General features: G+C 38.3%; 1 protein-coding gene across 1 annotated transcript in view; it reads left to right on the forward strand.

The window, feature by feature from the left end:
* LOC143377911 (FMRFamide receptor) overlaps positions 1-14,440 on the forward strand; it is a 41,028-nt gene extending 26,588 nt beyond the window's left edge. Inside the window, exons 5-8 of the mRNA XM_076829720.1 lie at positions 6,625-6,786; positions 7,587-7,752; positions 12,827-12,975; positions 14,224-14,440. Of these exons, the coding sequence (XP_076685835.1) occupies positions 6,625-6,786; positions 7,587-7,752; positions 12,827-12,975; positions 14,224-14,440 (694 nt within the window). The remainder of the gene's footprint in view (positions 1-6,624; positions 6,787-7,586; positions 7,753-12,826; positions 12,976-14,223) is intronic.
* The last annotated feature ends 163 nt before the right edge of the window (positions 14,441-14,603 follow it).

The raw sequence follows: 14,603 nt of genomic DNA on the forward strand, positions 1-14,603 counted from the left end.
ACTTTTTCATGTACTTGGCGTAATTTTTTTACTTTTTTGAAGTTTTTTACGGGGATCTCACTTCTTTTTACAAAGATAATTTGCATAGGGAATGCCTTCAGATGATTTTTAATATTATAAATTACAAAGGTTCATCATCAACAGCAACGAACAGTCTTATCACGGGTCAGAATTAAGGATAAATTCTACGCAAGTTTAGCAACTACAAAACAATCCATGTGCACCGCATTGCCGATCTATATGCACCATATGTATTATACTTTGTGTATATGTAGTACAAGAAACACTGATTAAATTCATGCATTATCGAAGGTGTCCATGTATCAAAATAACTGAATAAGCGAGTATTGTTACATTGTTGACGTACTGGCGATATTGTTACATGATGTAATTAGCTATGTTTAGTATTAAGGAAACTGTCACGACGGAAGGCTGCGCGCAACTGCAAAGATAATGGTCGTGAAATGTTTTCGTAGCTTTTCTTATAATTTTTATAACAAAGTATAATTTTTTCGTAGTTCAGTTACTTAATTCTAAATAAAATCACGGGATCACTTTGTATATATATACATGTTTGTATTTGTTTTATTTGAAATTTCTTAACTTCTGTCCATTTGGGGTAATTACGAACAGCGTGTTTGGGGCTATTACGGACGATGTCATCTACCCTTTTCCCTTAACACTTCGAAGATTTTTATGTGTCTAGTACTCCGGAATTATATTAGGAAGTATATACGTACATAGTCGTTGAAAGATCTTGAGATACCCGTGAAAGAGGTTAAAGATAAAAGAGTTTCAATTTTATTGGTCTGGCAGCAAATAAATATTCAATCCCGCGAACAACCAAAGTTCGGTCAAACAAGAAGAAAGACTGTGTCAGACCCGCGGCATGGAAGAAAACCAGTGTTCAGTAAAGATCAAGAGAACTTTAAGGAGGTTCGATACCGGAGCAAAAATAATGAGAAATCTTTGCAAAGTATTTTGATCTAATGTCCAAAGTGTAGTCCGCATTGTGTTAAAATTTCAAGTCGATTGGCAGCACGGTTTATGAAAAAATTGAAATCAAATTTGAGCTCTTATACACAGGCTGTTATGGGAGAAGCGATAAAATTTCTATAAAATGTTACACAGAGTCCTTAAAAATAGTGAGAAAGACCTACAAAATGTTGCAATGAAAAGCTTAAGTATTCCTATGAAATCCTAAAAAAAAAAATTGGACCTTTACCGTACGGTTTATTAGATAATTGAATAAATAGGCAGCAATGTGCTCGTATTTTTGGAACTGCCTGAAGGAACTGTTTGAAACGTGGCAACGCTGTACGCCAGGTAGTCATCTATACAGTGTATACTTGTACAAAGGATACAGTAAAAATTTGTAAAAACACTACCAAGCTGTAAACATGTATTTAGTAATTTGTTGCGAACCAGTACGAAGTGGAAAGAGAAAAAAAGATGGACGCAAAGCGACGTTGCCGCATTTCGCTCGCATATTTTACGCTACTTTTAATGAAAATATTATATTTCTAACTGCATTAAACATACTTTTTGTTTAATTGAATTCCAAAACAAAATATGTAGTAATAATTTTATTAGGAATAGACATGTAAGTAACATTTTTGTCTATATAATTATTTTTTATCTAAGATTGGTATCACTGCAGAGCTCCCATGTATAAGCATAGGCTTACCCCTCTCGCCGTCTGCCCCGCAAGTAAGGTATCGAACCTCCTTAAGCAACCGTTCGCATTTACCACCCTAGCTACGAGTAATCGCGGACAGAAAGAGTTTTATTTTTCTTTCAGAAAATGATTTGTTTATTAAAGTATCTATAATTCATTGTTCTGCCTTTGTAGATAATTAACCAAACTTCAATTATCTATAAAGTAAATCTGATTAGAGTCAATACTTTTCTTTCAATTTAAATTTTCCCTTAGGTGTTCGTAATTCCCCTATTCTCAGCTATACGAAATCCTTCCTGCAAAATTATGCGTATATACATACAGAGCCTGGCATAGGTCACAGTCATATACATATTCATAAAATCCTCAGTTTAGTTACAAATAAAAAAAAGTTTGATGATATACAGTTACTCAGAAAATTGAGCGTACACCTAGGTTGGTAACGAAAATTGGCGGGAAAATGAATACAAACACACTTATTTAGAAATGAAAACACAATATATATTTTATTCGTATATTTTACCAAATAATACGTAAAAAAATCTAAATAAAATGGACTATTGGTGTATATTTAAAAAAAATGGTAAAAGTACACGTATTTTAGTGACACAAAATTGAGCATACACCTTGTTAAAACACTATTTACAAATTTATACTATATCGTTTCATTTATTAATACTTCGTCGCATATCCCCTGTCATTAATTACGGCTTGTAAGCGACGTAGCATAGAATAAATTAGGTGTTTTATTAAAGGAGGAATTTTTTCTCATTCTTCTCTCAACTTTCGTTTGAAATCTTCTATATTCGTAAAATTGTTATTTGCCATCCTGGATTTTATTTCTCCCCAGACATTCTCGATGGGATTGAGATCAGGTGGCTGGGGAGGTGTTTTTAGCATCTTTGGGATGTTATACAGCAACCATAATTGAACTATATATGTTGAATACTTTGGGTCATTATCTTGTTGAAAGTAATACACCCGCGGCATTTTTAATTTTTCTGCTGAATCTTTTAGATTATTTTGTAAAATATTTAAGTACTTAATTTTGTTCATTATGCCATATATGTATTCGATAATTCCGGTACCATTTGCACCTATACATCCCCATAACATACCGGATCCTCCTCCGTGTTTAGCCGTTGGACATGTATTTCTATGGTGGTGCTCAGTATTTGGCTGTCGCCATACGAATCGCTTCCTTCCATCCCGTCCGAAAAAATTGATTTTAGTCTCGTCACAGAATATAACATTTTCCCAAAAGCTTTCGTCAAAATTTACAAACGTTTTTGCAAATTCTATACGTTTCTGCCTATTTGCTTCGGAGATATACGGTTTCTTTCGCGCGACTCGGCCATTATATCCCTCTTGTCTTAATGTTCTACGAACTGTTTCAACCGAGATGTCTTTATTTATACGCGAGGAAACATCTAACGTTAACTTCCGCAAACTTGTACTCGGATTTGTTTTAATTTGTCGACAAATGAATCGTTCATCAGTGTTCGACAATATTTTCTTTCTTCCTTGGCCAGGTGTATTTCGGACTGCTCTATCGTACCGAAACTTGTTCATAATTTTTTGTACATTCCTTTTATGGACCGGTGCAAAACCGAGTCAATCCATTTTGTTTGTCAGTGCTAAACGAGGAGACATTAATTGTTGAAAAAATTTCTGATGTTACTTCTAACTGTAATAAAACTTACTGTAATGTTCATTTTTTTATATTCTTCTACATTCTTAGCAATAAATAAAGATTTATACAAAATTAGTGGTTATTGGTTCAGTTATGCTCCTTACTGTATATACAGGGTGTTGGCATGTACTTGATGTCGCACAGTGGGGCAGATCGGGTCGAAACGCGGCACACATTTTCTGACTGAAATCATATATTTATCGTTAATTTTTTTACTTCATTCAGTTAGGACGTATACTGGCCCTGATAGCCAGATCTGGGCAGCAGAATCTGACGTCAGAACTGCAGCAGTCTGTGTCCACATTTGGCTGCGTTCTGATGTGCAGAGCCTGAGGTGCAGTGCTTGATGTCAGATGGACAGCAGATGGACAGCAGATCGACAGCAGATTTCGCCGTCTGCTAGGCACAGCAACAGCGCCATCTGAGATCCAGAATTACCAAGCAATTGCCTACAGATGGCGCTGTTGCTGTGCCTAGCAGACGGCGAAATCTGCTGTCGATCTGCTGTCGATCTGCTGTCAGTCTGACATCAGGCACTGCACCTCAGGCTCTGCACATCAGAACGCAGCCAAATGCAGACACAGACTGCTGCAGTTCTGACGTCAGATTCTGCTGCCCAGATCTGGCTATCAGGGGGTGGTCCTATTGATAAAGAAAAATTAATGAAATTTGTTTATTTAAGGTGGCATAGTACTTTTTTATCCGAAAATTAAGAAATCTTTATGCATTTCTTTCTATATGAAATTGAAAAGCTAGAAAGATGGGGATTGTTGCAAATGAAAGATCACTGTTTGAGAGTATTAAAAGAATTTTTATTTAAAAAATTGCACTCTCCCTCCCTTCGCTATAATCGCTCAAAGTTGGTCATTTGCGGTGCCATAAATTCCGCCTTCTATGGTTATCTGGAACATAAAAGCAAATCAAGACATTAAACTTTATTTCATTTTGTTTTGTTGACCGAGCCGATTCTTAAATTTCGCATTTAAAACAAAATGGCGGACTGTCAAAGTGTAGGTATCGATTTTCGGCACTGAAAGTGTAGGTTTCACAGTCCGCTATTTTGTTTTAAATGTGAAATTTAAGAATCGGCTTGGTCAACAAAACAAAAGGTAATAAAGTTTAATGTCTTGCTTTGATTTCATGTTTCAGATAACCATAGAAGGCGGAATTTATGACATCGCAATTTTACTCATTCCGCGAGGGACCACATTTGAGCGATTATAGCGAGGGGCGGGGGGGGGGTGCCTTTGTTTAATATAATTCTTTTTAATACTTTCAATCAGTGATCATTCATTTGCAACAAACCCCATCTTTCAAGCTTTTCAATTTCATATAGAAAAAAATTCATAAAGATTGCTTCATTTTCGGACAAAAAAGTACTATGTCCATTAACTGTATTTGTAAATATGTTTATGGGGAACATTTAAATCATATGAAATTTAATAGTTATAAAATCTTTATTTACGTTACTTCAAAATTATTTAACAAACATATTTTAATTTATGTTAAAAAATATTACAAGCACCCTTCGTTAAATACATTTCTATTTCTTTTTACGTCTTCGTTGATTTCCTGTTCTCTAGTGTTAGCTGCACCCCTGGTTGTGAAAAACTTCGTAACATTAGAAACATGCACAACAGAAAACATAATATGATGTTTTATTGATGTAAACAGTGAAAGGTACTTATCATAGATTTAGGGTAAAAGCGGGAGTCCTGTCTTGTACTTCAGCATTCTTCATCTTCCTCTTCGTCCTCACGTTCCTCTTCGTCTTCATCTTCCTCTTCGTCCTCACGTTCCTCTTCGTCCTCATCTTCATCTTCGCTCTCATCTTCATCTTCGTCCTCATCATCAGAGGATTCTGTCGGAACAAATAACTTCCTCGTTTCTCTGAAGAACGGTTCCGATTTTTTATTTGACCTCTTCCGAATACTGGAGATCAGTGGGTCAGAAGTGAGTAAAAGCCTATTTATAATGAAAGTAAATGAGTAATCGTCAATTGTTAAAATCAGTTGTAACACGCGCCATGCCATAAGCCATGGTATCGATATGCAATCGTATCTGTTTAAAACATCCCTGTTGCATTCTAAGAACACTGAACTCCACTGAACTCCCGTTCAAGTTAAACAATGAAAATTGGGAAATTCAGTAAGGTGTAATTCCAAAAAATATCAGAGATATCGAAATCAAATTTGGCACACATCAAATACATACCTCACCACTTAATCCCACAAAAAATTAGTCGAATTAAACAAGCAACAAAACTATAAATAACAATACTCAGTTTTGAATTGCAGTCTTGGTGCAAAAATAACGTGTCATGTACCCCTTCTCGCCCCCCTCACTACCCCAGTAGCAGCTAGTAGCAGCCAATTTTTTCTGTACGATAAAGGTAAGGCTTTACCCTTTCCAATGCGACCAGTAAGAACACTGAACTCCACTGAACTCCCGTTCAAGATAAACAATGAAAATTGGGAAATTCAGTAAGGTATAATTCCAAAAATATCAGTGATATCCAAATCAAATTTGGCACACTTCAAACACATACCTCGCCACTTAATCCCACAAAAAATTAGTCGAATTAAACAAGCAACAAAACTATAAATAACAATACTATTTCTGAAGAGTTTCCAGGTTGTGCTTTTCAAAACCGTGTAGTCGCGTTAAAAATTAATGAATGTGAAAAACAATCGTGCTACATTATGACCCAAATGTGCAATTAACTACCTGTAAAAAAATTTGCAGTATGGCGATATTTTTGTAAAAGGACTTAGTGCCGCGTTTCGACCCGATCTGCCCCACTGTGCGTCGAGACGCTACCGCGTCTCTAGATATCAAGTAAACGAATTATTAACCCTTTGTGCTCCAACTTATTCGGTACCTAGTCAACTGACAAGTGATACTCTTACTCAATGTAACGCTTGTTTGGTAAATACAGAACTTTAGCCTTGCATGTGCTTAGGAGGCGTACTTGAAGGATTAATAAGTAATTGCCAGTCATCTTTTTCTCTCCAACTAGAGCCTAACTTTTGCTGCAATATTTATTATCGATGTTAATGTACTTCGTTATTATCGTCGTCACCACATCTTGCAGCTAATTTTCCCGCAACTTGTTTCAACTTATAATTGCCTTCGAACTTTATCACGTCCAATAGCCCCCAGTGGTCTTCCTTTCGCTTTTCCCTTCCTGACGCTTATTCTGGGTGAAGGTGGATTTGATAAAGTTTAAATAAGATTGTGTAATTCTTTTAAGCTTGCATAGATGCAAACCACCCAAGTTCTGCGACTACCGGGTGGCACGGAAGCTGATGATCTTTTTCGGTTGCTTCGCCATTTTGTTCAACGTTCCGTATTGCCTCATTTATACGTACAATGAGCAAGGGAACTTGGTAACTACGGAATTCTTCCACTCGTGGTGAGTAAATGAGTGTGATAGAAACTGGCGTAATTGTTTACTTCCGAACATGCACCTACCGCAATATCTTCCAACTGTAGATTTATAATTTCGATGATTTCCCAAGTTTATGTTTTTATCATTCAGCTGCCGTGAATTTTAACAATATCGAATTGAATTTGTGTCCTTAATATATGTAATTGATTTTCGAGCAATTTGGAGTTTTTAAAAAATGTTATCACCGATCTATATTAAACGTTCCAAATCATAAATAAAAAACAGCCAGCCTGTAATTCCAACCTGTTTCCCTAAATTAATTTCATACTACTATACGTATGGGTATATATCTTCTCACTTTCTTTCAGACTTCCAAATTCCTCATTTCTTTCAGACAAACCTCCCAAAGCTCCCGATCAATTCCAGAAAGTTTGTCATAAAATTCCAAAGCGATCAACAGGTTTACGATTTCCCTGTTTCGTCGTAGCACACTCCACTGCTTAGGCTTCAACAGTATCCTATCTCGGGCAATGTGATTTTCTCTTTAAGTGCGCACTGCTGTAGGATTCGAGCACGTGACTTTCGATTCTGTCCGTACTTACAGGCGATTGTTCCAGCAATTTCGCGTTCCAGGTCCGCGTAGGTAGTACCATTGCGTAGCGTTCTCAGCGTTGCATTTTTATTACCAAGATTTTCTGCAGGTTAAAGGATTTTTTTCCGCGCGGGCGCTCTCCCCCTGGCAACGTTGCTAGGGTTCTCGGTATTCGTGCCATGAATTCAATTTCAGCTGAAAGCACCGCGGAATGAAAACCTGGGGTTTGCAGGCTATACGATCTTCAGAATTGGCTGCAGTTCGTAATGTTCGGGATGATACCCGCCGTTCTTCTGCTGGTAGCGAACGTGATCATGTGCCAGTCCGTCAAGAGGACCCTGAGGCAGAGGCAGCTGGTGCTGCAGCGCAAAAATCTGCGTGAAGGGAACCGCCTGAGGGTAGGTGAACTGCCAACGATCTCATTTTAGAAGTCAAATCGTTGGCTGCTGTGATATTGATCCACGTTTTACGTTCACTCACGTTTATGTAAGTTCATATTTATTTATTTATTGCTTCGGAACAAATGTAGGTTACACGTATAGCATACAATTTACAAATTACAAGCTGCCAGTTTACATAATCACGTTTATAATATTTAATATTTTTATCTTACTCGACAGTAGTTAGATTCTTACATTGGCTTTCTTAAGAGAATTGTATATTTTAAGAACTTTGGTGTCAGGTCCATGGAGGGCTCGGATGCAATAAGGGGACTAGCGCTCGAAAATGGGAAAAATTATTGTCCAAACGTTAAGAAATTTTGGAAAATTAAATGTGGTGAAACTGTATTTTAAAAAATATAATGTTGTAATGCTCGCCACGACACACATTTTTCTATTTACAGTTTTTTTATCCAATCATTAGTATTCGAGATAAAAATTATAAACAAAAATAATGTCTTCGACCAAAATCATTATTTCTTTAAACATAAATTGCGATAACTTGAGTAAATATTAACGGATCGTTATGAGACTTGAAACATAAAACTCAGAAAACTCTAGCGAAGCCGTGAAATGTATGCACAAATCTCTTATGTTAAAAAATGTAATAATATTTAATTTAAAAGTAATACTGGACATAACCCATGTCTTTCAACGTTCGCCGTTAAAAAGTATCGAGGGAATTTTGAGGTACATATAACTTGCAGCGACAAAGTTTTTTCTTAATATACAAGGAAGTTTTTCACCAATTTTCATACTGATTAATAAATAATTATAGAAGATATAACGATATATATAAATCCCGCGCGGCACCAACAGTCAGCAGCTGCGTACAATCGCGTCACACTGCAAAGACATGAGGTTCTCACTATTATATGATTATATATTGCAAAAAAATTTTTGGTGGAAATCTCTAAATTCAGATCGGTTCGCTACCATGCGTTACGCGCCCGCAAGCGGGTGCGCGCCCCCCACCCTATTCTAACCCAAACCAAACTAATACCCGGGACAAGTTGGAAAGTGGAATGCGTTGCGTTGGAATAAATTAAACCGTTGTAATTGAACCGTTTAGTTTACCCGGTATATACGTTGTCTGCCGGTCACAGCGAGGTGTATGAAGAAACAGTAAACAAGCGGCCGACCCGCACTGACGCATACGCTGCCACGGTGGCGTACATATATATGCAAAATTCAATGTAGTAGTAGCAAAAGTTTTTCCTCAATATCTCTGAAACTAAGGGCGACCGCCAAAAAGTTTAAAGGGAAATGTTGTTCAGAATAATGATCATGACAACATATCTGAAGCTCTTCGAAATCGGTGAGGTCCCAGTTCTTCGACAAGTCTACCTAAAATTCGGTTTTCGAATTTTACAAATTTATAACTAAAACTGGATTTTAAGCCAGGTTTCTAAAAGCCGACAAACCGTAGTTTGTACTATGAAAAAATACGAATACTTCATCATACGAGTGATGCATTTAATATTTCACGTTATTTTTAACGAGGGTAATATTTTGACGACTTTGCTTTGGGGAATGATTGTAAATCGGTGTGCCAATTAGTAGTCATCCCCGTGGCAGTCAAAGTGTTAACATTTTTATTGCAAATGTATTACTGTTAGCGGCAAGAACTCCGTTTTATTGAATATAAATGCACCTTCAATTGCTATCTAACTAAATGGATAACAGTAGTAGCATTAGTGATGTTTTAATCATTTCGTTTCGAAGAACGATTATGAATCAGTCAACTTGTTCAAATTTTCATTTCAAATATGTTTTTAATCACAACAGGAATTCTCCTTTACTGAATTTAAATCTATCTCGAATTTCAAATTATCTAACAGAACAGAAAAATCTCACAATATTTTGTGGTAGTATTCATAGTGACAGTGGTATTGTTCAGAAGCTTACAGATCGAGGGATGTACATTGTGCATATCTAATTGTAAGTAGTCTGGTGAAAGAGAAGAAATATCAAACCAATGTTTAAAGGATAATTCTGAAATAGAATAATCTGGAAATTTTCAATAGGTTCTATTTGAAACATGGACCGTGGAACTTGTTAAAAAATTTGCTCGCATTATAGTTTAGTTCCCATGAGAACTGATAAAGCAAAAGTTTTTGAAAATAAAAGTTCTAGTTGGAATGGAACATATAAAATATAAAAATAAAAATCTATACTATTATATAAAATTGAAGTTGCATACTTTGAAATGCGGTTTCTCAGTAAATATGAACTGTGCCCACAGGTGTTTTACATCACTTTGTTCGTCTTGGCGAGAGGAAGGTTCTAACGTTTTTATTTTTTTAAAATAATGATTTTTAAGTAATAGTAGTTCGCGAGGCGACCGCCAGGCGGCGACAGGGCGAGCGCTTCTCGCTTGCGAAATAGCACCGCGGCGGAAATAAGTGGCCGAGGGCTCTCGAATTTACAGATTGCAGATTACCGATTATGAATCAGTCACGCAAATATTTCGGGCGAAGCCGAGTCGGGGACGCTAGTTTCTTTATAAGAGGAATAGATATTTTGTTCATCAATATTAAAAATAATTATTACACTGAAATTGATATTCTGAATGTGTTATTTATTTGTAATATTTACGTACGTAGATAATTTCTACGCAGATATTATAGAATTTTTATGTATTTTGTGGTTCATATGAGTTATAAAAAAATGTTATTCAGGTATTATTCTTGACAAGTTCTCTTTTCTGTTCAATACTTCTTATGAAACTATTAATTAATTATGTTATGATTTTCGCACCTTTTATTAAATAAACACGAAGAATATGATATTATATTGTTAAATATAACTAGTACCTAATAGTTTAGTACTTTTCTTTATCTTACGGATGCTTCTTTAATAAATGTTCTAATATAACTGTATCCATGGAACTTTTATTATATAGGTTCTAAAATATCTGTTCAATGAGAACACTTTCTAAAGAAGTTCCTAAGGGTAACATTTCTTTCAATAAAAATTCGGGAAATGTTTACTTTAGGGGAGGATTCTCCGATGACTTTGAGCTTCACATATGTTGTCAAGGTCATCATTCTGAACAACATCTCCCTCTACATTTTTTGGCGCTCAGGTTTGGCTTACGAGATATTCGCAAAAAACTTGGCATAGTTGTACATTGAAATGTGCCTATATAGACGTTATTAACACAATCATCTTCTCGTCGCCGTGGACTGTTTCACAGCTGACGGTATTAGTATTGGTTGGGCTAGATTAGGACGGTTGGGCGTGCGCCCCCATCACTGACCTAGCCCCAACTAATACTAATACCGTCGGCTGTGAAACCGTCAGTAGTTTTAGTGTCAAGTGAAGTTTTCTGCGAATATCTCCCAAACCAGCGAAGTCCAGGTGGGCGGTCCGAGGGCGCTAGCATCCATAGTGTCTTCTACGTGCTGCGTGGGGGGGGGGGGGGGGGCTCGAAGCCAATGAAGCGGCGGGCCTGCCACGGATAGGGAAAACTCTAATAGAGTGCCCTTAAGCCCTAAAGGTGAAGTTCCAAGGCGCGTGCTCGGCGAGTCGGCTCGGCTCGCCCAGGTTCGGCGAGATGGCTTGGTGAGCGCGAGTCGGCGAGCCACGCGCCGTGGAATTTCACCTTAAAGGTCTGCGCACACATATCCGTTCCGTGTCAGTTCCATATCCGTCGTGCCAGTGGTAAGAAGAAGAGACCCTCTACGCCCCTCTTCTTCTTACCACTGGCACGACGGATACGGAACTGACACGGAACGGGTATGTGTGCGCAGACCTTAAGGGTACGAGCCTACACGCACATTACAGTGTTCCTTCGTTAGCGGCTCGCTGGTCGGGACCGGCGTTGAGCCCGTATCGTGAACAGAGCCCTAATTGCGAGTGTTCGTTTCTCGCTTCTTTCTGGCCGAAGGGGGGAACGAAATGGAACACTGCGTGCGCAGCGAACGTGCGCGGTGGTCGCAAGCGCTTATCGTGAGCACGAAAACCGCTTCACAATATCTTGACGCAAGCCTGGCTCACTGTAAGCGCTTGCGACCATCGCGCACGCCCGTCGCGCACGCAAAGGACAGAGTGTCAAGCGTCCGAAAGACAGAGCGAGACAAAACATCAACGCGTCGTCTGTCTCGTACCGTCCTCGCTCGCTTTCAGTGCTTCTCGCTCGCTCTCGTTCCATCTCGCTCTCGCCTTCGCCGGACAAGAGTGAGACAGAAGTGGTGGGGATAGCGAAAAGTCCGTATCGTGTACACCAAACCGAGCCCGTAACGAGGAAATACTGTACTAGTGTTTTCCCTATCCGTTGCATGCCCGCCGCTTGGTTGGCTGCGAGCACCCCCTTCCACGCAGCACGTAGAAGACGTTATAGATGCTAGGTTCTCGGGCCGCCCGCCTGGACTTCGCTGTCCTAAACCAAAGCCGAGCGCCAAAAAGTTTAGAGGGAAAGTTGTTCAGAATGATGACCTTGACAACATATATCAAGGTCATTGAAATCAGAAAATCCTTCCCCAAAGTAAACATTTACTAAAAATTCCACAGGAACAGATATTTTCTTAAACGAAACATATAAGTTCTAACAGAATTTTTTTTCAAATTAAGAGTTCCAGAACTTTTTCGATCCCTGTTTAAAATTATTGCGAAAGATTATGGTAAACGTGGCCCCCGAATTTTTGGTTGCGTTGATGCTGGAATTCAATGTGGCTGTATACAGAGAGCAAAGACTGCGCAATTACATGTTCACCAAGGATTACCTTCGTTCATTTTTACTTACATATAAGGTACCATCGATGATTCTGATCTTCCATCATGGAGGCCCCCGTCTACAATCTCCTGATAATATAATTAACGATATTATTTCTTATTCCGCACTTTGTGAAACTTTATGCATTGTATCTTCTTCAACTATGTTCCCTGGAATTGTGTAATCTCGAGCAAGCAAGAAAGAAGGAGTATCGTATAAATGAGTGAACTTTGAAACGCCTCATTTCAAAAGGCGCGTAAGTTTCGCTTATCTCTGAGACGGTCTATTTTACAGAATACCAATGTCTTTGTTCAGGATCAAGCACGGATGACTGTCATGCTAGTTGGCATCGTATTTGTGTTCATCGTGGGCGAGGTGCCAACTCATTTGGCATCACGACGCAGCGCCTTATCTCTTCTTTATGGGGGAGATGCATCCAAGATCTCGGAACACTACATGGAAACGTGAGTATCGTCTTTTTATTGACAACTAAAATGGACATGTGCAAAACAAAGCATCGACTTATAAAAAAATGTGTATAACCCATAAATTCTGATTTTAACGAAACTTCGTGTGAACTTGGAGCATATTGATTTTTTTCTCCGGAAATTCACTCCGAACGAGTGAAATCAGCTCTTAAAGTTATCCCGTTTTTTTATGTTATAACTTTATTTTTCTTTTGGTAGTACGATATTTAAAGTTTTGTTCTATCTCGCACTGTTGCAAAATTATATTTAAACACGACATAGCGAGTAAATAGCGAGTTTACAGAGTATCGTTCTACTTTACATAGGAATTATAATTACTATTACTTATGTATATAAAACTAAGTCGAAGCCAGATATATTGGCCGGTGAGTTTCGTGAGGGGTATTCTCCCACCACACAGTTTGCCTGCTTCGGTGCTCCTTTTCTCAACGTTTTCTGACTCGCTCTCTTTCCATCTCGCCTTCGCAGAACAAGAGCGAGTCAGAAGTGGTGGGGATAGCGCCGAGCTCCTGACGTGTAGGCCAAACCGAGTTCTTAGCGTAGAAGTACATACATCGGAATAGGTGTGCGTTAGGTCGGAAAAAATTCAGGAGCTTTATTGGTCAGAACATTGATTCTTTCTCGATAGCTTCAACTCGTATTGGTCTCCGCATAGCTTTGTAACGCACGCAACTATTACGTTAAGAGTAAACAACAGCCACACAGCTACGTTACAAGCGGAGCCGAGCAGCGTTCACGTTAGCCCATCATACCCTTCGGGGGCCATGCAACTGACAAATCCACGATCGTCAGGTGGTGGTGGTGGATTTCTCCTCGATCGCTGCTCGCGAAAACGAATTCACCGGCCAATATATCTGGCGACGACCTTACTATACTCATTTACTATCTTAATGCAAAACCATTTCACATAGAAATTAGTGAACATAGCGTCTACACACATACTTGTCACTTTTATGTATTATCAACCAAGAGTAGATAACTATTTTTTTAATAAAATATGCTATTCATATTTTAGAGTAATATGTTATATAACAAGCCTTGGAATCTTTTCAAATACAAATGCAAAAGTATTGTAAGAATTTTTCTGCTCTTTCGTACAGAGTGTAATTGACAGTTAAATACTGTTCCAACAACATTTTAACATTTCACATGTAGGCGGGAGGAACATTTAATGAAATTCTAATTCACCACTGACAATAGTAGTTACGTACTTGTTTTGTACAGGTTTCGCATGTACGCGACTCTTCTGAACACAATATCGAGTTCAGTCAATTTTATCCTCTACTGCTTGCTCAGCCGACATTTCCTATCTCATCTGAAACGCCTGTTGACGAGCGAACCCATTCGAAGGAGCACGACCATGAGGAGCAGCGTTCCATCCGCGATGCAACAAACTGAATGCCCCAGGGTCATCAAATTCACGCTAAGCAGCCACATGTAACCCTGTATCTTTTGCAATAAATTCGGTAGTACATACCTTAGACAATTCAATACGAAGATAATTTAATTATTCGATAATAAATGCTACAGCTTCTGTTCCATAATAAAATAAATAACAGTCCTTTAATACAGACGTTGCGACTAGGCGTTCAAGTCAGCACCAT

Source organism: Andrena cerasifolii, chromosome 16 (assembly GCF_050908995.1).
Source record: "Andrena cerasifolii isolate SP2316 chromosome 16, iyAndCera1_principal, whole genome shotgun sequence".
Classification (NCBI taxonomy): Eukaryota; Metazoa; Arthropoda; class Insecta; order Hymenoptera; family Andrenidae; genus Andrena; species Andrena cerasifolii.